We start from the raw sequence: 24999 nt of genomic DNA, 5'->3' as shown, positions 1-24999 counted from the left end.
GGTGAGCTGATGGCCCGGCCGCGGGCGGGGTCTGCTGTGGGGAGCCGGCCGGGTGCGGGGCAGGCAGTCCGGCGTCCGGGCGCGCTGGGAAGATGCTGGAAGGGCGCGGGGAGCGGCTCCCTTCCCGAGCGGGCTGGGGAGGGACCAGCCTAGGGACACACCCAGCCGGAAGCCCTCCCCTCGGCGCGGCCCGCCCTTTGTCTGTGTTGGAGGCCGGAAGCGAAGTCTGCCAACTGGGACTTCTGAGCCGGGGAAGGCCCGGGCGTTCCTTCCCTGCGCCCCCAACTCTGGATCGCGCGCTCCGCTACAGTGCTGGGGGCCATGGGTGCTGTGTGCCGCCGACCTCTCGTCCTCCTGGAGCCCCCTCTGGGGCTGGGACTGTTGCTACTGCTCCAGTACGGGCTGGCTCCGTGTCGCGCTTCCCCGCGGCTCTTGGACCATCCGGCACCCATTTGCTCCCAGCAGGTGAGACCCTGCAGCGCCCCGGAGCGCGGAGGGACGGCTAGGCTGCCTGGACCGAAGCTGGAGCGGGGCCGGCAGGAAGTCTGTGTTGGGATCTTCGAGGGGGTTCGCGGCTTGGGCACAAGGAGCGGGCGCACCAGGGCGGACACTCGAAGCGTTGGGAGTTGAGGTTTGGAGCCGGGAGAAGAGGGAGTTTCCAGGGAAAAGAGATCGCGTGGTGTGTGTTGCACCACCTGGGCGGAGGCGGGAGGCGGGAGGCGGGAGGGACACCTCTGATGGGCTCCTAGGTTTGGGGAAAGAGATCGTGGAGTGCGGCCCGCCCAAGAGATAGAGTGGAGCTGGTTAGAACGAGCAGGGGGGAGGGACTGGGCCAGCTCCCCCTCCTCCCGCGCCGCGCACCCTGCAGACGCCCTGCTGGGCCCGAGCGGCCGCCGCCTGTAGAGCCCTGGAAGATAATTTGACCCTAATGCTACCTCTCCAGAGGAGTCCGGCAAGTCCGCAGCAGCCAGATCAGAGGTGGAGGCCCCAGCGGATATTAGCCCGCTCCCCCGGGGGGAGGGGGGAACACTTCGGAAGGACAACGCTGCGCACTAGCCTGGGCGGCCTCCGGGGCCCAAGGGTCAGAGCCTCCGGTGAGACGCGGTCTGTAACCTTCAAGGAACAGCAGGGCAGAGAACGCCTGCGGACGGGCAACTTTGTACCACCTCCCCAGCAGGGCTAAGCCCTGAGATATGCAGATGATTAAGACACCGCCCCTCCAGCGCCCTGCATCACCACTGCCACCACTCAGGCCTGGGATCTCAGTTTTACAACTGTCGAATAGTATCCACGTGTGCCCACAGGAGGTGACACACCTACCCTTGGGGTAGTGGCCCTGTTGTAGAGGACAAACTTAAGGGGTGCGAGGGGGGGGGGGGGGGAGAAACAGCAGCCTGGCTGGTGTTGCTTAGGGGTGGAGTGGGGACCTATGAACCAGGAGGTCAGCATTCCATCTGGTCAGGGCACAAGCCGGAGTTGGGGGCTGGGTCCCCAGTGTGGGGCGTGCAGGAGGCAGCAGATCAGTGATTCTCATAATTGAAGTTTCTGTCTTTCTCTTCCTTTCTGAAGTCAATAAAAAAATATTTTTTAAAAAAGGAGGAAACACAGTGCCCGCCTTCACAGCTTCTTTCCTCAAAGTGTTTCCCCTCTTCCCTCCACTTTCTCTCTGGTTTCCTCTGCTCCCTCCCTGCTCAGTGTCTGAGTCAAAGGATGTGAAACAACTCTAAAGATATTTCTCCTTATCTAATTTTTGTAGAGGATGGACTGTGAGTTAGTTTAGCATAGGAAAAATATGTCCTTGTGACTCCCACTATTGGACAAAGCAGGAGATATATGCTCAGCAGATCCTTCCCGTAGATTTGGTATAGAACTATTCTACCATGGAAGATTCCAAGTTCATATTTTGATGGCCATTTGTCAGGTACCTGCAAAGTACAAGGTACTGTTGCTGGGAACTGAAACTATAAAGAAACCCTAATGTCCAAGGGACTTGAATCATCCAGGAGAGAAAAGGCTTGAAGGTGGTAACTATGATACAAGGTGGCCTGAAGCAAGTGCTCTTTGTACAACCAGTGCATGTACAAAATTCCAGGGAAAGGAAAAATTACTTCCAGCTGGGGTGTTCTTTCTGGCAGAGAAGACAGTGTGGTAGCCCTGAGGGGTCAGTAGAAACCTCCTCAAGTTGTTGAGCATCCCATGTGGTGGAAAGGGGCTGAGCCACAGCCCTTGGTTGGGCAGGATAATGTATGTGGTTGAAAAGTGAGAGGGAGGGATTCTCTCTGGTTGGCAGGAGAGCTGGACTAACTGACTTTAACATTAATTGCTAAGTGGGAAGCTACTGAGAGTAGGGAGCAGGGGCACAGAATGATTCCAGAGAGAGCTGGGAAGAGATGCTCATTGGCCAGGTTTGTCTGCTATCTCCATGCCCTTCCTCCTCCCTCATAACTGCATAGAACTGGCTTACCAACAGTACACTTCTGTGACAAACAGCTCCCCAGTATCATTGACTGAGCCCTTTAAAAAAAAAGTAGCTAGCCCTGGCCAGGTGGCTCACTTGATTGGAGAGTCATCCTGTACAACAAGCATGTCAAACTCGCGGCATGCGGCCCACTGGCTGTGAGTTTGACGTACTTGTACACCAAAAGGTTGCGGGTTCAATTCCGGTCAGAGCACATGCCCAGGTATTGTGTTCAATTACACATGGGAGCACATTTGGTAGGTAACCGATTGTTTCTCTCTCTAAAAATAAATAAAAACATGTCCTTGGGTGAAGATTAGGAAAAAAAAAAAGAAACTACACCCCTCAGATTGTTCTCTCTCTGCTGGTGTTGTAGCTGCAACACCCTATAATGAGGAGAGTTAAAGCCGAAAACTTGATCTCAGAGGACCCGCGTTTACACCCCTCTTCATCACTTACAGTTTCTGCAACCTTGGACATTTTAGGCTGTCTGCACCTGGATTTCCTTATTTCCACAGTAGAAGGGCTGGTTAGGTGAGCCATCTCAAAGTGGGCTCATAACACTTTACAGAATATAACTGTCTATCCAAACCCCAGTTTGGTTTAGCTCTCAGTGACTCTCTTATAGACAGAGAAGAGCTTATTCTGTTCCTAGCCCAGTGCTACAACACAGGATGTGGGAGCTTGATAAATATCCTATCTAATAAATAGGGGATATGCTAATTGACCCTCATGCCGCTGCAAAGATAGCAGCGCCCACAGCCAATAAGGAGGGAATATGCTATTGCTGCCACACCCTCAAAGATGGTGGCTCCCACAGCCACAAGATGGTGGTGCCCAGTCCCCTCAGCCCCTCTGGGGTGGCAGGCGCGGCAAGGCCAGGCCTGCCCCCAGGTGGGCCCACTGCGTGCCTCCCTCCGGAGTCCCCCAGTCTCCTTAGCCCCCCAACCACCCAGGGCCAGCCTGAGGCACAGGCAAGCCTCAGATGGCAGCTGTCTAGCCACCCAGGGCTGTCCGAGGCTCAGGTAACCAGGGCCGGCCGAGGCTTGTGCTGACGGCAATGGCAGCAGCAGAGGTGTGATGGAGGCATCGCCTTCCCCCGATCACCACGTCGCCTCCCACCCCTGAGGGCTCCTGGACTGTGAGAGGGGGCAGGCCGGGCTGAGGGACCACCCCTCCTCCAGTGCATGAATTTTCATGCACGGGGCCTGTAGTCTGGAATAAAAAATCATAGGGATGAGTGGATTATGAATGAATGGTTAACTCTGCTTGAACAGCAGTGAAAAACTGGCTGCTTGGATTGGTACCTCAAAACCTGATGACATTGAGTTCCCACAGAAGTTGGTACTAGAGAAACCGTAGTAATTGCAGTTCCTGGGTAGGCTTTATGCAAGGTTTCCCTTGGCTATCAGCCCAGAGGAAAGCCCACAAAGATAGACAGTTAGCACACAATGTTTCAGACAGAGTGTGTATGGCATTCTAAATTATTTCTCGGTGTGAGCACTTCTGGTTTTGACTTGTGGTACAACAACTGTTTGTTTTAACCTTTACTGATTTTCAAAAGCTGCTTTCAGCTGGGCCGCTCTTCAAAGTGTACAAAGGTATGTTCTGTGGATGCTCTTGTGCAGTGTAGGCATTTAGGCAGTCAGGGCTGCTGTCACTGCTGGCAGTAGACCCAGCAAAAAGTTAACAGGTTCCTCTGCCATCATGCTGGACTTCTTACTTCCCCACTATGCTAACCTTTTATCTAGAGACTAACATCAAAGAGCTACAGAGGCTAAGCAAGAGGTGATGCAGTGCAGGGGAGAGCACATTTGGCTGTGAGTGAGACCTGGGCTCCCCTCACCAGCTCTACAGCCCTTGTCTGTTACTCTACTGCTGTGAGCATGTGTTTTAGTCTATAAAGGGAGGTGACCCTCACATATAGGATTATCTGGAGAGTGAGTAACTTGCTCGATATATGAAAGGGCCAGATCACATAGGTTACGGTGTGGGAAGGTGCAAGGGGTACTGACATGTACTATAGATTTGTTCAGGCACTATGCCAGGGGTGTTAGCATGTATAACTTCATTCAGAGCTCGCAGTAACCTGCCGGGCCTATCATCCCCTGTGTTAGAGAGGCTAGGTAATGGGCCCAGGATCGCACTGCTGACCCTGGTGAGTGCAGAGCTGAGAACCAAAGCTCTGCCTGGCCCTGGCCACCACGGCTCAATATTTTTTTTTCTATTTTTTTTATTAAGGTATTATATGTGTACATATCTTACCATTGCCCCCCCCACCCCACTCCCATATATGCCCTCACCTCCCCCCCAGAGTTTTGCGTCCATTGGTTATGTTTATATGCATGCATACAAGTCCTTTGGTTGATCTCTTATCTCCCCCACCTCTCCCTAACCTTCCTGCTGTAATTTGACAGTCTGTTTGATGCTTTACTGCCTCTGTATCTATCTTTTTGTTCAAGGTTATAATGTTCTTTATTATCCATAAATGAGTGAGATCATGTGGTATTTTTCTTTCATTGACTGGCTTATTTCACTCAGCATAATGTTCTCCAATTCCATCCAGGTTGCTGCAAATGGTAGGAATTCTTTCTTTTTTATGGCAGCATAGTATTCCATTGTGTAGATGTACCACAGTTTTCTGATCCAGTCATCTGCTGATGGGCACCTAGGCTGTTTCCAGATCTTAGCTATGGTGAATTGTGCTGCTATGAACATAAGGGTGCATATATCCTTTCTGACTGGTGTTTCCAGTTTCTTAGGATATATTCCTAGGAGTGGGATTACTGGGTCAAATGGGAGTTCCATTTTCAGTTTTTTGAGGAAACTCCATACTGTTCTCCACAGTGGCTGCACCAGTCTGCATTCCCACCAGCAGTGCATGAGGGTTCCTTTTTCTCCGCATCCTCGCCAACACTTGTCGTTTGTTGATTTGTTGATGATAGCCATTCTGACAGGTGTGAGATGGTACCGCATTGTCGTTTTGATTTGCATCTCTCGGGTAATTAGTGACGTTGAGCATGTTTTCATGTGTCTCTTGGCCTTCCTTCTGTCTTCTTTTGAAAAGATTCTATTTAGGTCCGTTGCCCATTTTTTTATTGGATCATTTATCTTCCTTTTATTAAGTTGTATAAGCTGCCTGTAGATGTTGGAGATTAAACGTTTATCAGTGATACCATTTGCAAATATGTTCTCCCATGCAGTGGGCTTTCTTGTTGTTTTGTTGATAGTTTCTTTTGCTGTAAAAAAGCTTTTTATTTTGATGTAGTCCCATTTGTTTATTTTCTCTTTATCTTCCATTGCCCTAGGGGCAGTATCGGTGAAGAATTTCTTTTGGCATATGTCTGAGATTTTGCTGCATGGCTCAATATTTACAGCGTCGGCCTGCACACTGAAGGGTCTTAGGTTTGATTTCCATCAAGGGCAAGTACCTGGCGCACATGTGGGAGGCAACCAATCCATGTGTCTCTCTCACATTAATGTTTCTCTCTCCTCTCTTCCCCTTCCCCCTCTCCACTCTCTCTGAAAATCAATGGGAAAAAATATTCTCAGGTGAGGATTTAAAAAAAATAGTTCTGCCTGGGACTTCAGAGTTTACTTCTCTTTACCTTGCACTTGGTAGTGACCACTGAATGCACAGGGTGAATACAGCCTTTTATTTCTTCATTTTAATCTTCACCACTATGGGTAGATAATGTTGGCCCACAATTTTTTATTGAGAGGCAGCATAGCAGTGATTAGGAGCATGAGTTCTGGAGCAAAGTTGCTTGAGTGTTAGCCCTGTGGGACCTTGAGCCACTTAGATAACATACCTGTGCTTCAGTTTATTCACTAGTAAAAATGAGATAACGGAACTTACCTCAGAGGGTTGTTGCAAAGATTAAATGAGATATGTTTATAAAGTGCTTAGCATGATGCCTGACACAGAAGAAGAGCTTGATAAATATTAGCTGCTACCATCATCATCATCATGAACATTCTCCTTCTTGGATTTCTGCAGGAGGCCTTAACATAATGTCATTCACAAATAGGTAGCTTATAAATAATATCCTGATCCTACTATTTTTTTTAAATAGGCATTTGAAATAAAGAAATTAGGAATGATTTATTGGAGGGGAATAAAACAAGATCCAAAGACCCCGAATGTATTTTTTTAAAATATGTTTTTATTGATTTCAGAGAGAGGAAGGGAAAGAGTCAGAAATATCATTGATGAGAGTGAATATTGATCAATTGCTTCCTGCAAATCCCCTACTGGGGATAGAGCCCTCTACCTAGGCATGTGTCCTGATTAGGAATTGAACCATAACCTCCTGGTTTATGGGTCAACGCTCAGCCCCGGAGACACACTGGCTGGGCCTGAATGTATTTTTTACATTATTAAAATGTTTTGTTAATATAAATTCTATATAGAAATTAAATTATAAGGAAAAAATGTCTGCTATTTCTTCTCCTAAACCAGTGGTCGGCAAATTGCAGCTCACAAGCCACATGCGGCTCTTTGGCCCCTTGAGTGTGGCTCTTCCACAAAATACCACGTGCGGGCGCACAAGTACAGTGCGATTGGAACTTCATGGCCCATGCGCTGAAGTCGGTTTTCGGCTCTCAAAAGAAATTTCGATCGTTATACTGTTGATATTTGGCTCTGTTGACTAATGAGTTTGCCGACCACTGTCCTAAACAAATTAATGTTTTCATTTGTTTATCTCACTTTTCAGTCCTTTCATTTGTTTGGAGTAACATCATAGATAAAATTCTGTCTTTTAATTAATTTTTATCAAGGTTGATCCTTTTAAAATGGTACAAAGATGTTTAAAACAAAAAAGAGCGAATCCTTATTCCACCCTTTACCCCTTTCTAAATGATGGATCCACTTATACTTCTTTTAGTTATTCTGACATTTGTCTCTGTCTTTCCAAATGTACTTATATTGTTATTCTCGATTTGTCAATTTTAGATATTATCTACTGACTTATAATAGATGAATAGCTAAATGTCTTATATTAATCTCCTTCCACTGCTTCTCCCAATTTTTCCATTGTAGTTATATCACAATTTCAGTTAAATCAATGGTCAGTGTTTATTATGGCAAGTAAATAATCTTCACTGATGAGACAAGTATGTGTACTTTTGATTATATTTCTTTTTTGTTATAATTTATTTTCCTGTGGAGGTAATAATTGCTTTAATTCTTCATTTTCATAATTTTCATTGTAGCTAGTCTTAGTTTTTTCTATCAGATTTGTCATATGTTTTTTTTCCACAAACATCAGATATCCCATCAATTTCATTCCCCTGTCCCCAGAAAACTTCCCCTGGTGCCCTCTGTCCTCCGCTCCAATCTGGAGTGATTACTCTCTAGACCAGTGGTCAGCAAACTCATTAGTCAACAGAGCCAAATATCAACAGTACAACGGTTGAAATTTCTTTTTTCCCCCCCCATTATTTTTATTAAGGTATTATATGTGTACATATCTTACCATTGCCCCCCACCCCATGAAATTTCTTTTGAGAGCCGAAAACAGACTTCTGCGCATGGGCCACGAAGTTTCAATCGCACTGTACGTGCGTGCTCGCATGTGGTATTTTGTGGAAGAGCCACACTCAAGGGGCCAAAGAGCCGCATGTGGCTCGCGAGCCGCGGTTTGCCGACCACTGCTCTAGACCTGTAGCACAAATGCCATACTAGGTATTCTGTCATGTTTACAGATCCCATGTCCTGAACCTGTGTTGTCTTTCTCAAAGATTACCTCCCTCATTTGGCTAGAGCATATCCTCTTGCGATTTCCTAAGAAAAGTTATGAGGGTATGGGGGATGGATACATACAGAGGTGGAAAAAGTAGTTGTGAGTACACAAAACACAGTTTATTCTTGTATTTATTAATTATTGTATTTATTTGCATTACAACTGTAAACCTACTTGTGTCAACCCCTGTATAAAATGTATTTATTTATTTATTTATTTAAGTCTTTACATGTCTAAAAAAATGTCTTTATTTTGCCCTCACTTTTAAAATAATTTGGCTGGCTATAAAAACCTTAGTTTAAAAATCATTTTTCTTCAGAATGTTGAAGACATTGGCATTTTTATAGGAATTGCATTGAATCTATAGATTGCTTTGGACAGTATGGACATTTTAGTTATGTTAATTATTAGAGGCCCAGTGCACGAATTCGTGCATAGGAGGGGTCCAGCTGGCCCACCCCAATTGGGGCCAATTGGGCTGGCCAGGGGGCAGGACCATGGGCAGTTGGCAGACCGGCCCCACCCCCAATTATGGGGGTCGACCAAGGAGGGGTTGGCTGGGGGGAGGGGCCGCAAAAGAAATTTCAATTGTTGTAGTGTTGATATTTGGCTCTGTTGACCAATGAGTTTGCCGACCACTGTTATGTAGGATTCCTATCAATAAGCACAGTATACACTTCCATTTATTTGTATCTTCTTCAGTGTCTTATAATTTTCCAGATACCAGTCTTTTGCCTCCTCGGTTAGATTTATTCCTAGGTATTTTAATTTTTTTAATGCAATTGTAAATGGGATTATTTTTTTAGTTTCTGTCTCTGATAGTTTATTATTGGTGTATAAAAATGCAACTGATTTATGAATATTCATTTTGTATCCTAGTACTTTACTAAATTTCTCAGTTCTAGTAGGTTTTTTTGTAGAATCTTTAGGGTTCTCTCTATATAATATCATGTCATCTGCCTTTTATTTCTTCTTGTCTGATTGCTGTGGCCAGGAATTCTAGTACTATCTATATATATAAAAGGCTAATATGCAAAGTGTCCCCCCCGGGAGTTCGATCGCTCGCTATGATGTGCGCTGATCACCAAGGGGCAGCGCGGAGCGAATGGAGGCCCTGGCGGCAGCCAGACGGAAGGCCTTGGATGGAAGGCCCCAGCCGGAAGGGTCCAATCAGCCCTGATCGCTGGCCAGGCCTAGGAACCCTACCTGTGCATGAATTTCATGCACCGGGCCTCTAATGTTGAATAAGAGGACATCACTGTCTTGTTCTTGATCATAAGGGAAATACTTTTAGTTTTTTTCCCCAGAATCTTCTTTTTATTCCTGCTATACCAAAAGTTTCATGATATTGGGCCTTGTCCCTCTCTTCATCTCTTCCATTCCTTTATTCCTCAGTAACCAGTGTATCTGATATATGTCTGTCTACATGTTTTTCTATGTTCATACAGTTATATTCCTGGATTTTTTCATTACTTATTTCCATAGAAAACTGGATTCTACAATAAAGAGTTTTTGCATCTTATTTTTCTCACTCTTTAACACATTTAGTCATCACTCCAGCTCAATAGACATCTGTGTATCTAATGCTCTTTAATATTTGCATAATCCATAGTAGAAAGTCATCTATTTAACCATTTCTGTTTTGATGGACATTGAGATTTAAATTAGATCTTACTTTATTCAACCATACCCTATGATGGGTATTCAATACCACAGAAAAAGAGGGAAAGGTATTTTTTAAAGCTAGCAAAGCTAAATTCTAAAACTTGGTAAGTCATATACAAAAAGAAAACTACAGACTGATCTCACTTATGAATATAAATGCAAACAATTCTATTAGTAAATATTAGTAAATTTAATAGTAGACTATCAAAAGAATAGTGTTCCATAATCAAGTAGGATTTATTCCAAAATTGGTCCATTATCAGCAAGTCTATCAACATAATTCATTATATCAATAAAGGAAAAAATCTATGAAGTTATGTTAATAAATGCTGGAGAGGTATTTGATAAGGTTTAGGAGCTTTATATAAAAGCTATGAAGAACATATTTATATACAACAATGGCTATCAAAAACCAAGACCAAAAATAGTATTAAATTTTTTTAAAATTTTTAAAATATATATTTTTTAGTGTTGGTAGTATTACAGACGTCTCCGGTTTTGCCCCCCCTTTAACCCCACTCCCAGCCCTTACTCCCACCCCCTTCCCCCCACTTATTGAGCACTTATTATAAGAAGGGGACTAGTAATTAAAGAGCAGCCATTATGTGCCAGACACTGGACAAATTTAGTCTCATTTAGTAGGCAGTGAGATGGTTCTCTGGGTATTGCAGCCAACAGAATTTCTCATAATGATTCCCCTAGGGCTTCTAGTAACAGTGTGGGGGCATGTATTATTTTACTTAATTGTATAATTAGTACAAGAATTCATTCCCTTTGTTCAAAAATTTTCACAATACAGACAGATAAGAAGTTAAGAGCACCATACATATACCACCATCACTACTAGCTCACTTCCTGCCCCAATATCTTTATTTCTATTTGTATCATTTAATTTTCAACAACACTATGAAGTTAGTATTGTAGTTATTCTGATTTTACAATTGAAGAAATCAAGGCTTGGCAATGTTAAATTTCTTGAGGCGACTCAACTCCAGGGGTTTTATGAGGATTCATGAAACAATATAGTATGTAACTCGTGCAGAAAACAGTCTGGCACATCTTCCTTAGGCAATTTGTAGGAACTTAGTGAAATTTCTGTACCAGGGACTGGAGTTTTTTTTATCTCCCCTCTTTCAGCACTGTTTCTAGACTGAAGATTGGAAGCCTCAAGGGATTAGAGGCCTATCACCAGAGCACCCCAGGGGAACCCTCTCAGTGTTTTTAAAGTTGGAAAGTTTGTCCAGCTGGTGTGGCCTAATGGTTGAGCATCAACTTATGAACCAGGAGGTCATGTTTCGATTCCCAGTTGGGGCATATACCCAGGTTGCGGGCTGGATCCTCAGTAGGGGGTATGCAGGAGGCAAATCAATTCTTTCTCATCATTCATGTTTCTATCTCTCCCTCTTCCTCTCTGCAATCAATAAAAATATATTTTTAAAATAAATAAATGAAGTTGGAAGGTTCCCAGCTCATAATACTCAGAAAACAGCAGTTCTGTTTTGTTATCCACTTCTCCTCCTATTTCTCATTAGTTGGGCATGATGAGAAAGTGTGAGGATAATATCATCCCCCTTCCCAGGCTAGCCCCCAAAAGTGAGAAGGCAGGGCCAGAATGAGCCAAAAAAAGGTGTCTGGAGCCCACTTGTGAATTAAAGTTCTTTTCCAGATGTAATGACCTCCTTCTTTTTTTCCCCACAGGGGCTAAACTGCACAGTCAAAAATAGTAAGTCATCTTTTTTTTTGTTCTTGTTGTTGCTTTGATAAAGTGCTAACCTCATGCTGATCACTGACAAAAGCGCTGCCCTTCCTCTTCCAGTCTGGGATGGGGGCTGCACCTTCCAACAGTAGGTACCCTTGAGAGCCTTGAATGCGCACACCTGCGCTTCTTAACCAGAATATTCATCATCCATGGCCTGGCTGGTGTGGCTCAGTTGGTTGGTCCTCCTCCAGCACACTGAGGGTTGCTGTTTTGATTTCTGTCGGGGCACACACCCAGGTTGTGGGCTTGATCCCTGGTGGGGAGGCAGCTGATAGATGTTTCACTCTCACGTTTATGTTTCTCTCTGTCTCTCCCTCTCCCTTTCTCTCTCTAAAAATCAATAATAAATCTTTTTAAAAATGAATATTTAGCTCTAGCTGGTTTGGCTCTGTGGATAGACTGCTGGCCTGCGGACTGAAGGGTCCCAGGTTCGATTCCAGTCAAGGACACATGCCTAGGTTGTGGGCTCAATCCCCGTAGGGGCGTGCTGGAGGCAGCCGATCAATGATTCTCATCATTGATGTTTCTATCTCTCTTTTTCCCTCTCCCTTCCTCTCTGAAATCAATAAAAATATTTTTTTAAAAACTTAAAAAAATGAATATTCATTATCCAAAGTCAGGAAGTGAGAAGCTAAACTGTCCTTTGGATTTTGAGATTATCCTTAAGGTGCTGCCGTGGTGTGTCAGTAATTCAGCTTGATTTGTCAGAGCTCTTCACTGTAACAGGAGAGAGAACTGTGGTTTTAATTCAAGAAAGAACATATTTTAAGTGTCTGTGCTAATTAGGGACCCTGGCATATAAAAATAAAACAACTCTTTTCATTACCCCATCCTTCCTCTGTCCCCATTTCCAACCACTACTTCATTTCAAAACCAACTTTTGTACTTTGTGTTCTTGATATGCCTTTGAGATTTCAAAGCTTTACAGTGACCTGGGACAAGCACAAGAAAAGAGGGGGCAGTATGGGAAAGCTGAGAACCCCGCCCCTGACGTTTAAGGTCCAGCTCTCTGGATGCACTGCTGGGCATCTAGCTTGCATGCTTTAGTTTCTTACAGTGTCTTGCAGAGCATGCAAGTCTCTGATTTCTGCTTTTCCTGGCTTCCAGGTACCTGCCTGGATGACAGCTGGATCCAGCCTCAAAAATTGACCCCCTCATCCCCAAAAGATGTCCAGGTCCAGCTGCACTTTGCCCACACCCAGCATGGAGATTCCATCCCCGTGGTTCATATTGAATGGACACTGCAGACGGATGGTGAGTGTCCATGCCAGTGAGACCTGAGGGATTCTGCTCACCTCAAGGTGAACCCACAGACTAGACCCGTGGTTGGCAAACTGCGGCTCGTGAGCCACGTGCGGCTCTTTGGCCCCTTGAGTGTGGCTCTTCCACAAAATACCACGGCCTGGGCAAGTCTGTTTTGAAGAAGTGGCATTAGAAGAAGTTTAAGTTTAAAAAATTTGGCTCTCAAAAGAAATTTCAATCGTTGTACTGTTGATATTTGGCTCTGTTGACTAATAAGTTTGCCGACCACTGGACTAGACCATCTGACTCTCCCATCAGAGTCAGACTTAGGTTTCCAGTCCTGTGCTCATACATGAGGACCCAAATTAGTGCTGAAAGGATCCATCATTTCATACAGTGAATACTTTTTCAGTGTTTTAGATATTGGTCCACAATATATTCTCATCCTACTATCCTTTATGAAAGACCTTCCTTCAGCCTAAAATCTTTATCACCCCAGAAAAAAAGTCACATGGTTAATTCTGTGACCAGACCAAATATTTAATGGTTAACACATTTGTCAGCCTGCTTTTTCCCTTACTTTAGATGTTACCATTTCTTCAAATGACACCCCCCAAAAAACTCATAGGGATAGAGAGTTGTATTACAGAATTGAGAAAATTGGGGTTAATAAGAGCCAGCTCTAGATTTCTGAACAAGGCCTGGGGAAGTTCTTTTTGTAAGTCCCCAGCCCCTTCTGCTGTTGCAGCCTCTTCAAGGATGGTGGGGTGGCCATATTAAACACCATGCCCTGTTGCCAACGCCTTAGCCACAAACTTGCAAAGCCTTTGTTTCTAGACCAATATAAAGTGTTGCTTGTCCCTGTGTAGCTGGGAAGTAACTATCTGCAGGGCAGGAGGCTAACTTAGACCCAAGAATGAGCTGGGAGGAACAGGAAGTACAGGGTTGTGTAAGACGGGCAGATTTTCTTTTAATAGTGAGCAAGCCTAACCAACAGGGAAGTGACACACCCAATGGTTTGTCTTACTCATCTGAATCTGTGTCTCCTCTCCTCCCTTTGGTCTTCAGCCAGCATCCTCTACCTGGAGGGTGCAGAGCTATCTGTCCTGCAGCTGAACACCAATGAGCGTTTGTGTGTCAAGTTTGAGTTTCTCTCTAAACTGCAGCATCATCATAAGCGGGTAAGAATCAAGCTCCTGGATGGATTATGTTTCTCTGATGATCACGATGAGCAGAACGTGTTTTTGAAAACTTCCTAGACATGCCAACCCCCTGCTTTTCCTTTCAACCTTCCCTAGCTAGTCATTGTAAAGAAAGTTGAATGGGGAGAAGACTTCCCCTGTCCTGCTTCCTGCCACCTTTATTTGTAACTGATATTAATCTGGGCCCTACCTTTGAAAAAGAACAACTTTGCCAAGACCAGAAAACTGTGGGCAGAGCACAAGCAAGTGAGTTCTGCACAATTTCAGCTCACATTGCTGTTCATGGCCAGATGGTAAAATGTTGATTCTCATTTAGTTTGTTTAAAGCGGTTGTTTTCAAAATGTGGTCCCAGAACTGCACATCAGCATGACCTTGGCTTGTTAGAAATGCATATTCTAGAGCCTTACTCTAGACCTGCTGAATCAGAAACTCAGGTGGCAATCCTTCAACAAGCCCACCAAGTGATTCTGATGCAAGCTCCAGTTTGAAAACTGCTAGTTTACATCTGCAAAAAGTGGCCATTTGCAGATCTCCCACAAACACATTTCCCGCTCCATGTTTCATTAGCCCCCAAACTTGAGTGATAGGTGCATGGTGTGGACCAGGTGCCTAGATACTTAAAAGCAAAGGGCCCCACCAGGGTAATTAGAATGGAAGTTGAAGTCAGTATCTGTTATATGCACCCTCCAGAAAATCTCTCCACTCACATTCTGTCATCTCTGCAACAAAGATGCCTATAGGTCCAGGATGACTAGGGCTTTTTCTGTCCCTCCCTCTGCACTTTCGTGCTCCAGAACAATCTGAAGAGATCCCTGGATTTCCCATTTGAGGAAGAAGAATCACTTAACAAATAGTTTTTAGCTGCCTCTTGTGTGCCAGCTCTTTAATAGCCCTGAGCTGGTTTGTGACACCATTGTTCTGTACTTTGGGAGGACTGATGTAGGAGGAGGGCTTTCCCCAGATTCTCTTGTATATGACACTATATTGATGAGGCCAGGTCTAGGTTTTTTGAAATAGGAAGGAAAAACCAGAGGAAACAAAGAGCAAAGATACAGAAACCTCTGATTTTGGATCTTGTTGTGATGGTTATTTCTTCTTATTTTTTCACTGATCTTTTGGGTATGGGTAGGGTGGGGTTTTTTGGGCATAGCTGTGTGAGAGGTATGGTGTGTGACCTGTCCAACCTCCCCTTCCTCCCTTTTCTTCAGTGGCGTTTTACCTTTAGCCACTTTGTGGTAGAACCTGGCCAGGAATATGAAGTGACCGTTCACCACCTACCCAAGCCCATCCCTGATGGGGACCCAAACCACCAGTCCAGAAACTTTCCTGTGCCAGGTAAGAGTGCCGTACCAAGCCCTTCCCTTCACCACATGGCTCTGCAGAAGAAACCAACAAGTGGCCCAGACATCAGCCTCCCTGCTCAGCTGGACAATGGCTGCCATTGTCAGCATGTGGTACCCACAGAACAAACAGATGCCAGGGATGGGGAGTCCTTCTGTATGTGGCCTCAACCTCTACTCCCTGAAGACAGAGCCCGTTCTCTGTTGGCACAAACAGTGGATATTGGCCCACGACCCCAGAAGTTTTATGGGAACTGGAGCTCCTTCCTGTCCAGAGAAGCATGCTCCTACCTAGAAAGGATCAGGAAGACAAGCCCCTTTTGGAAGAGTTGTAACCTTGCTTCCAGCCTCGTCCCAGCTTCCATCACCTTGTTCTTCACTTTCACCCCACATCCTGCCTGCATTTATCTATACCACCCAATGTATGACACCATCTCTTCCCCCACTAATCTATCCTGCCTATGAATACTGCCAGGTTTATCTATTAAAGCAGCATTCAATATGCACCTTCTATTTTTCTGCCCTCCCCAGAATCTCAGCCACTACTTACAACACTTTTTATTGTTCAAAACCAACTATATCCAGAACACCAGCCTCTCTGAGGACAGGATCTGGGCCTCATATTCGTTTGTGTAGTCACTAGAACCTCACAAATTGGCTTGCATATACTAGGTGATCAGGAAATGCTTGTTAGAATGAGGATGACCTTCATCTGTGGAGCAATTCCACACACACACAGACACACACACACACACACACACACACATATACTCACTATCCACATACCCTACTTTATTTTCTTTTTTCTTACTCATCACTCCCTGACATTTCATAATATATTTGTGACATTATTGTTTGTTTTTATTGGTCCCTTCTACTGGAATGTAATCTCTAGAGGACAGGGACTTTGTCTTATTTACCACTATATCTCCAGTTTTTAAAATGGTTCCTGGCGCATATTGAGAGCTCCATAAGTATTTGTTGAATGAATGAATGTCCCCCAGTTCCCTCCCCTCTCCTTAAAGTAGACTGACTCAGTCCCTGTCATCTCTCTTCCTCTCTGAAATCAATAAAAATATATTTAAAAAACAAAACAAACAAAGTAAAAATGTTACAGTCAAGGAAATTGGTGAAGGAGATCAAGAAGATATCTATGGAGCAGTGGTCCTTAAGGTAGTCCCAGAACCAACAATGTCATTGAATGCAGATTCTCAGGACCCATTCCAGACCTGCTGAATCAGAAACTACTGATGATTACACACATGAAAGTTCATGAAACACTGCCATGGAGGAACAAAGAACAAAGTTCTCCCCTCGTAAAAAGGCAGAGGCAACTCTAGAGAAGAAGTTGCAATGGGGAGAGATGGAACAGAAGTGGCCCAAGACTTTGGTTATCTAAAGCAAGCTCAGGATAAATACACTTGAAACTAGACAGTTCCCTGATAGAGGAGGGATGAGACAACCAGGTCAGTCTCAGTGCTCTGGGGTCTCTGACCAATGGCCACAGTCCAGTCCTAGAGCTTGCTTTGAAGGGGCCATCCTTGAATAGGCTCCCCAGAAGGAAATGGATGTTATCTTTGGTATCGGCATTCTGGAAGAAGAGCAAACTTTATAAGGCAGAGACTTAATGGTTTCATTTTTTTTCTGGGTCTGCAGACTGTGAGGACCCCAGGATGAAGATGACCAGGCCCTGTGTGAGTTCAGGTAACTTTGGCTGGCATGCCAGGGGAGCTTTATATACTTACATGCCCTCTTCTCACTCCCAGCCTATGTCTGTGCCCTGGGCAGGCAGCCTGTGGGATCCGAACATCACCGTGGAGACCCTGGAAGCCTACCGGCTGCGGGTGAGCTTCACTCTGTGGGATGAATCTACCCATTACCAGATCCTGCTGAACAGTTTCCCACGCACAGAGAATCAGAGATGTTTCAAACACATACTGGATATACCTGCGGTAACTCTTGCCACTCTTAACCCCTCAAACATAGCTCAGAGCCACCTCTCCAAACCTTCAGAGTCCCCTTACTGGTCCTGACAAAACTATATTGCCAGAAGTCTAGCGCTCAGTGCTGTGCCCTTTGGTATGTAGTTGATACATACTAGTAGTTGATTCTGTGGTTGAGGTTTCCTTTTGCTCTTAATGTCTGTAGTTAGTTGGTCTCTGCCCTGCTTACCATCCCATCCTTTTTGTCCTTCCCTCCCACATTCTCCGCTGTTCTCTTTTTGTTCCACTTTGTTTATTCTATTTATTTCAAAAAGGATTTGAAGATTTTTAAAATAGGAAATGAAGACAAAGGGGAAATAAAGATGAGGCAAGTAAGATGGAGCCAGGGTGAGATGAGTACAGAAAATGTATGCAACGCTGCTGGGGGTGAGCACAGATCTGTCTCCATGGTCCTTAGCAGCTAATGCAAAGAGGGAAATATTTGTCACCAGCTGTGTTCATAAGTTAACAACAGGCCCGGTGCACTAGGGAAACAGTTTTCCTGGAGCAGAAACCTGAAGGCATTTCTCTTGTAGCCTTTGTGAGGCACACTGACAGTAGTGGGGAACGCTGTCATCAATTCCTGCAGCACTGTGGCCAGCTCTCATCCAGCTAGCCTCACCTATCCTTTCCCCTCTCTTTAGCCCACACGAGAGGACTTCCGCCAGCGATCCAATGTCACGCTCACCCTACCAAACTTTAATTGGTGCTGCCACCACCAAGTGCAGGTGGGTGAGTGTGATATAACAGAGAGAGCATGCACAGGTGGGCATTCCTTCTAGAGGGATGAGGGAGGGGAGAAGGGCAGTTTGTGACTGGTGCTCTCTCTGAGGACCCAACGCCACTACGATCTGGGACCCCCTGACTGGAAGGCCTTCTCTCCCAGCCTCACCTGGGCAGGGCTCCTCTTGATGATGGATGGGTGCCACCTAACTGCCACACTGAGATACTAAGCAGTCAGCCAGGGTCCATTACTCTTCTGTCAGGAAAGCGTTGATGGGGTCCTGTGTCTCCCAGTCCCTGTCTTCCCTGCCCTTCTCTGGTCTCATAGATCCAGCCCTTCTTTCGCAGCTGTCTGAATGACTGCCGTAGACACTCCGTGAATGTTTCCTGTCCAGAAATTCCAGGTAGGAAGCAGATGACTATTTTGGAACACAATTGGGATAGAAATAAATGAAGGTCAACAACTTGAGCTGAACCCTGGCCTGATCCTAAGGGTGAGGGCAGAGTTTAACTTGGAGTTATTCAGGTCTGTGATGCAGGGCTTTAGAAAGACACTCCTGGGTTGGACTCCCGACTGCCTTGTATTAGCTGTGTAGACTTGGGTAAAGTACTTAATCTTTCTGATCCTCAACTTTTGTGACTGAAAAAATGGGGATTGTTACTGTCATAGAGTTACAGTTATATTCCATGTACAGAACAAAATCTTCATAAGTTGTGAACCAAAGTACCAAGAAGTAGAAACTCCTGCCCCCAGGTTCATAGATGAAGAAACTGAGGCTGAGATATGTAACTTGTCCAAGATCGTACACCGAGGAAGTGGCAGAGGCTGTTCAGAGGCCTAACTTGTGGCTATAGTCAAAACTGAGCAGAAAGCAACAGGCATTGCACTGGTTTCGACACAAACCCCAGCCTGCCAAGTGAAGGGTGGGGCATTACTTAGTAGCCTAGAAACTCAGGTGTTTCATTTAGGTGATTTCATCAAGATAAACCTGTATCTAAAGTGGTTGAGCCCTAGCCAGTTTGGCTCAATGGATAGAGTCCTGTGGACTGAAAGATCCTGGGTTCAGTTCTGGTCAAGGGCATGTACCTTGGTTGCAGGCTTGATCCCTGACCCTGGTCAGGGCTCATGTGGGAGGCCACCAATCGATGTGTCTCTCTCACATCAGTATTTCTCTCTGTCTCTCCCCCTCGCTTCCACTCTCTCTTAAGAATCAATGGAAAAATATTCTCAGGTGAGGATTAACAAACAAACAAATAAATAAACGTTGGTATAGGGTTGGTATAGGGCCACGGCCATTAGCAGGTCCTCGGTGAATGTCAGTAATGGTTTGGTGATTACTGTTAATAATTGAAATACTATTTTTCTTTGTTCTTATAGCAGACCTGATTGCAGGTAAGGCCACTGATCCTTCACATAGTGTGCTGCAGGAGACCCAAGGGGACATTCCTCAGGGGCCACATGAGAAGTTCCTGACTGAGCCTGGTCCCGAGCCAGGCATACAAAGTTGCCCAGGGGTGGGTGAGATCACCAGCATGTCATGGTGCAGGCCGGAGAGGCCAGCCTAGGGGCTGGAGGACCTCAGGGCTGGCATACCAGGCCTCCCTGCCACATCATGCTGTTCTGCTTGCCACAGAGTACATACCCCTGTGGGTGTATGGTTTCATCACGGGCATCTCCATCCTGATGGTGGGCTGCATCATCCTGCTGATCCTCTGCATGACCTGGAGGCTATCTGGTAAGGGGCAGACACTGTGGTGCGGATCCTGGGGTTTTCCCTCTGCTCTTCTCTTTCTTCCCATCTCCCCCTTCCCACTCCAGTTTCTGTAATGCTTTGCTCAGAAGGCACCCTTCAATCTCAAATTTGTACAGATGTCACCTCTGTTATCAATTAGAGCCTGCAGTAAGGCTGACCTGGCTGGGCTCAAATACCAGCTCCATCACTTACCACCTGGGAAAATTACTTAATTCTCTAAGCCTCAGGTTCCTCTTTTATAAAAATGGAAATTATAATGATATCCACATCGTCAAACAATTATAAAGATTACATGAGATAATGCATATGGATTCTTAGCATAGAGTTTGGCACATATTTGCTTATTACATGTTAGCCACAACTATATTTATTGCCACTGAAATTAATATTAAAATCAACAGGTTGGGGCCGTGGGCAGGTAGCTCATTTGGTTAGATATGGCCTGATTTGCCAAGGTTGTAGATTCAGTCCCTGATCAAGATACATACAAGAATCAACCAGTGAATACATAAATGAGTGGAACAACAAATCAATCTCTCTCTCTCCCCCCAGCTTCTTCTCTCTAAAATCAATTTTAAAAAGTCAACAGGTTGGAAGGAATTAGAGTGGAGTTTTCCTGCATGAGACATGATCAGCCAGGCAGGTGGAACAACCTGAGCGACCCCATCCTGCAGCAGTCTCCAGACTGTACTCCTGAGGTCAGGGAGAGTAGCATGACAAGGGACAGCATGCTATGATAGGGAAAGCTCTGGGGAACCAGAGCACAGGGTTGTGTACCCCAGTTCATTGATTTGCAGTCATAGGCAAGTTGCTTAATAAACCATAGATTTGGTTATCTTTTTTGGAAAATAGAGTCATAATGCCTCCCTCTCACAGCTGTGGATGGGTTAAATGATATAGCAGGGAAGGTGCTTTTTGGTCGGTATTAATAAATATTGGTTCCCCCCTCCACACTACAGCCCTCTCTGGCCAGGTTCTAAAGAGAGAACATGGATTTTCAGGTTAGGGGACTCGGCCTTTCCCTGCCCCTCCACAACCCTGGACTCCTTCTTCATTGATCTGGGAGGCCATTTCCACACTTACAAGGCTCATCAGGATTATTTAATCAGTATTAACTATTGTGTGGTGGAAAGAACACCAAACCAGACACCAGAATACCTATGGAGAGGGTCCTGCTAGGAATACTGGCAGTGAAATGAGTTAAATGTCTCTGCAAGTGCTTTATAAACCATAAAGTTCTCTATAGATGTCAGGCTCTGTAGACTTCTTGTTTCATTACTGCTTTTGCACTCTGACCTTTCCTGAAGTGCCACATGCAGGCTGAAGGAAAGGATAGGAAAGAAACCTCATTATCTGACTTGTCTTTTGACAGTTCTGGGAAGAGGCCCAAAGGGTGGGGATTAAAATGAAGGCTTTACAGTAAGGGTCTTCCTTGACCATCTATGGGTTCTCTTTCTCCCATCTGTATCACCAAGGAGTTGACTCCTGCACTAAGTTTCATTCATTGCATCTCTGATGGGGGCAATTGCTCAAGTATGTTGGTTTCCTTTCCTCACTTCAAAAATACTAGGAGAAAATGTAAATGCACCTGTTGGAGGCTACTTTTGGAGATATATTGTAAGATTTATGCTTCCCGCAAAGACATCTCTGGGGAAGGGCTTTTCCTCAAGTGAGGAGTCTCCTTGAGAGTGGCCAAACTGTGGGAAGAGTACAACCAGGACTGTAATGAGGTACTTCAGTCACCATTCTAGGGGTTCTGGCTGGGTCCCTTCCACAGAATACTTGTGACTTCAGCTGACTGAGTATGTGTCGGACACATAAACAATCTCATTTAGTCACCCACCACAGACCCATTTTACAGAGACTTTCCCATATCTCACAGCTTGTCATGGCTGACTGAGATTCACATCTGAGCAACTCCACACAGCACGATCTCCCTGCCTCTGGCTGCCCTCCCTTATAAGTTGCCCTTTGTTAGGGGTGGGCCAGCACTCCTCTGTCAGATGCCGCTGTGAGTTAGTCCCTAGTTTTTCAAAAGAACTATGATGTTTTTTATTTCAGGGTCTCATCATGAAAAATATGGCAATGACACCAGAGACACAGGTCAGTATTTCCTGGTGTGGGTATGCTGGGTTTTGCGTATGTTTATTTTTATTTTTTAATATATTTTTGTTGATTACAGAAAGGAAGGGAGAGGAAGAAAGAAATAGAAACATCAATGATGAGAGAGAAGGTGTGTGTTTATTATTAAAGATGTGATGGAGGGTTCTCCTGAGATAATGGGTGGGTCACTTTCTGCAGTGTAACTCCTGAGTCCCTTCAGAAGACCTCATCCCCAAAGAGGCCACCTTAAATGGCATGGCTGGGGCAAAAGTTTTTTAAATCACTTGGACAAGGAAAGGAGGTAAGGTACCAACCATATTTTGTGAAAATAAGGTCATCCCTGGCCCGGCTGTGGTGGCTCAGTGGATTGAGTGTTGTCCAATGGGCCAAGAGGTGCCGGATTCAATTCCTAGTCAGGGTTATGGTCTTGATCCCCAGTAGGGGATATGCAGGAGACAGCCAATCAGGGATTCTCATCATTGATGTTTCTATCTCTTTCTCCCTGTCCCTTCCTCTCTGAAATCAATAAAAATTTATTTTTTTAAAAAAGAGGCCATCCCTGTTCCATAGTCAGGTCTTTGTTTCTATTTTTTTCTTTTTGATGAACTTACATAGGCTGAAGGCCAGATAGAAATGTGAGAGATCTTTTTTCCAGAAGGTACCAGACTGATTTTTTTCATGTAGCCAAAATAGGTAAAACAGAAAATCTGGCTTGCTCCTAGATCTCGGTTGCATTTCTTAATCCAGGGAGCCAAGCTCTGCCTGGTCTGGGTCCCTCCCCTTGGCCTGTGGTGTAAGGTCAGCACAGACACACACCTGAACCTGTGAGCTTTGCTTGCCTTGTTTCCTCCAGATGTCCTGCCCACCACTGGCCTGATGCCCCCTCCCCTGAAGCCCAGAAAGGTTTGGATTGTCTACTCCGCCGACCACCCTCTCTTTGTGGATGTGGTCCTAAAGTTCGCTCAGTTCCTGCTTACTGTCTGTGCCACTGAAGTGACCCTCGACCTGCTGGAGGAGCAGATCATCTCAGAGATGGGGGTCATGACCTGGGTGGGCCGGCAGAAGCAGGAGATGGTAGAGAGCAATTCCAAGATCATCATCCTGTGTTCCCGAGGTACCCGGGCCAAGTGGCAGGCCATACTTGGCTGGGAGGAGCCTGCTGTCCAGCTTCGATGTGACCACCAGAAGCTAGCTGGGGACCTTTTCACAGCAGCCATGAACATGATCCTGCCAGATTTCAAGAAGCCAGCCTGCTTTGGCACCTACATCATATGCTACTTTAGTGACATCAGCAGTGAGAGTGATATCCCAGACCTCTTCAACATCACTTCTAGGTACCCACTCATGGACAGATTTGAGGAGGTTTACTTCCGGATTCAGGACCTGGAGATGTATGAACCTGGCCGGATGCACCGCATTGGGGAGCTCACAGGGGAAAATTACCTGCAGAATCCCAGTGGCTGGCAGCTCAAGGAAGCTGTGGAGAGGTTCAGAGAGTGGCAGGCTCAGTGCCCTGATTGGTTTGAGCGTGAGAACCTCTGCTCAGCAGATGACCAGGATACCCCGTCCCTGAATGAAGAGGTGTCTGCAGAGTGGCTACTGCCACCTGGAAGAGGGATTGTGAAGCAGGAGCCCCTGGTGCAGGAGCCTGCTGCTGAGGGCCACCTGGTGGTGGCACTGCTCATCACTGAGGAAGGCAGAGAAGTGGCCAGGCTACAACCTAAGCTTCAGCCCCAGGGGCAGCTGGTGGCCCAAACCCTTCACACTATGGTGCTCCCCCTGAAGGCTGTCCCTCCCACTCAAGATGCGGTACCTGCCCCTCCTGCTATTATGAGCAGCACAGCCAGTCAGTTGGCCATTGTGGAAGGAGATGAGGCCTGCCCACTGCTGGAATGCTGTGACCCTCAGCAGAACAGTGTCCTCTTCCTCCCCATGGACTCAGAGGACCCACCTCTCTGTAGCACCCCTATGGCATCACCAGACCACCCCTCAGAGGATGAAAGGGGGCAGCTTGAAGGCTTGATGCTCTCACTCTCCCAGGAAAGTCTGAGCTATCAGACCCCTGAGGGATGGGAGAGACCTGTGGTGGTCTTCAAAGACCGATACATACCCTATGGAGAGGGGCAGTGGGAGTCAGTGCAGTCTGACCAGGGCTACATCTCCAGGAGCTCCCCACAACCCCCTGATGGACTGGTGGAAATGGAGGAAGAGGAAACAAAGCAGAACCTGGGAAAGTCTGCCAAGCAACTCTCCCATGAGGCCCTGGAGAGCCTGAGAAGCCTCCAGCGACAGCTTTTCTTCCAAGAGCTTCATAATAACTCTGGCTGGGACAATATGAAACCAGAGAGGCCAGTTACATAGTGCCTCCTAGCCAAGAGCATTGAGAGAAGGGAGTGTACATGTGTGTCTCTATATGTATATACTAGAGGTCTAAGTGCACAAAATTCATGCACTTGGTGGGGGTGTCGTTCAGCCCAGCCTGCACCCTCTCCAATCTGGGATGCCTCTCACAATCCGGGACTGCTGGCTCCCAACCGCTCGCCTGCCTGCCTGCCTGCCTGATTGCCCCTAACCGCTTCTGCCTGCCAGCCTGATCACTCCCTAACCATTGCCCTGCCAGCCTGATCAATGCCTAACTGCTCCCCTGCTGGCCCAGTCACCCTTAACTGCCCTCCCCTGCCAGCCTGGTCGCCCCTAACTGCCTTCCCCTGCAGGCCTGATTGCTCCAACTGCCTCCCCTGCAGACCTGGTCCCCCCCCCCAACTGCCCTCCCCTGCTGACCTGGTTGCCCCCAACTGCCCTCCTCTGCAGGCCTGGTCATCCCCAATTGCCCTCCCCTGTAGGCCTGGTCCCCCCAGCTGCCCTCCCCTGCAGGCCATCTCATGGCAGCCTTCTTGTGACCACATGGCTGCGGCCATCTTGTGCAAGGAAGTGATGGTCAATTTGCATATTGCCTCTTTATTATATAGGATATTCATATGTGAAATGATACCTTTAAAATATAGACATCTTGATTTTGATCT

The 24999-nt window shown here is 46.0% G+C and overlaps 1 protein-coding gene across 11 annotated transcripts; it reads left to right on the top strand.

Moving 5' to 3' along the window:
• Positions 1-218: 218 nt before the first annotated feature.
• IL17RA (interleukin 17 receptor A) lies at positions 219-24996 on the top strand. 11 transcript variants are annotated; one of them, XM_079779134.1, is made up of 14 exons: positions 219-465; positions 11569-11593; positions 12737-12883; positions 13940-14052; positions 15283-15409; positions 17071-17108; positions 17181-17366; positions 18041-18124; positions 18448-18523; positions 19498-19512; positions 19754-19855; positions 21935-21976; positions 22056-22106; positions 22830-24996. In XM_079779134.1, the coding sequence occupies exons 1-14, from the start codon at positions 322-324 to the stop codon at positions 24335-24337; spliced, it is 2658 nt and encodes an 885-aa protein (XP_079635260.1). In that variant the 5' UTR covers positions 219-321; the 3' UTR covers positions 24338-24996. The 11 variants fall into 11 exon arrangements, with proteins under 11 accessions (XP_079635260.1, XP_079635270.1, XP_079635263.1 ...); XM_079779144.1 differs by having other exon boundaries at positions 17071-17118; positions 17203-17258; XM_079779137.1 differs by having other exon boundaries at positions 17071-17118; positions 17203-17366.
• The last annotated feature ends 3 nt before the right edge of the window (positions 24997-24999 follow it).

This window comes from Cnephaeus nilssonii, assembly GCF_951640355.1.
Source record: "Cnephaeus nilssonii genome assembly, chromosome: 8".
NCBI lineage: Eukaryota > Metazoa > Chordata > Mammalia > Chiroptera > Vespertilionidae > Cnephaeus > Cnephaeus nilssonii.
Note: the sequence above shows the minus strand (reverse complement) of the source record. Positions and strands in the feature narration are given on the sequence as shown.

Coding starts and splice junctions, on each gene's coding strand:
- IL17RA (XM_079779134.1), top strand. CDS start 322: ATGGGTGCTGTGTGCCGCCGACCTCTCGTCCTCCTGGAGCCCCCTCTG. Junction 466..11,568: donor CACCCATTTGCTCCCAGCAG/GTGAGACCCTGC, acceptor TTTTCCCCACAG/GGGCTAAACTGCACAGTCAA. Junction 22,107..22,829: donor CATCAATGATGAGAGAGAAG/GTGTGTGTTTAT, acceptor TGTTTCCTCCAG/ATGTCCTGCCCACCACTGGC.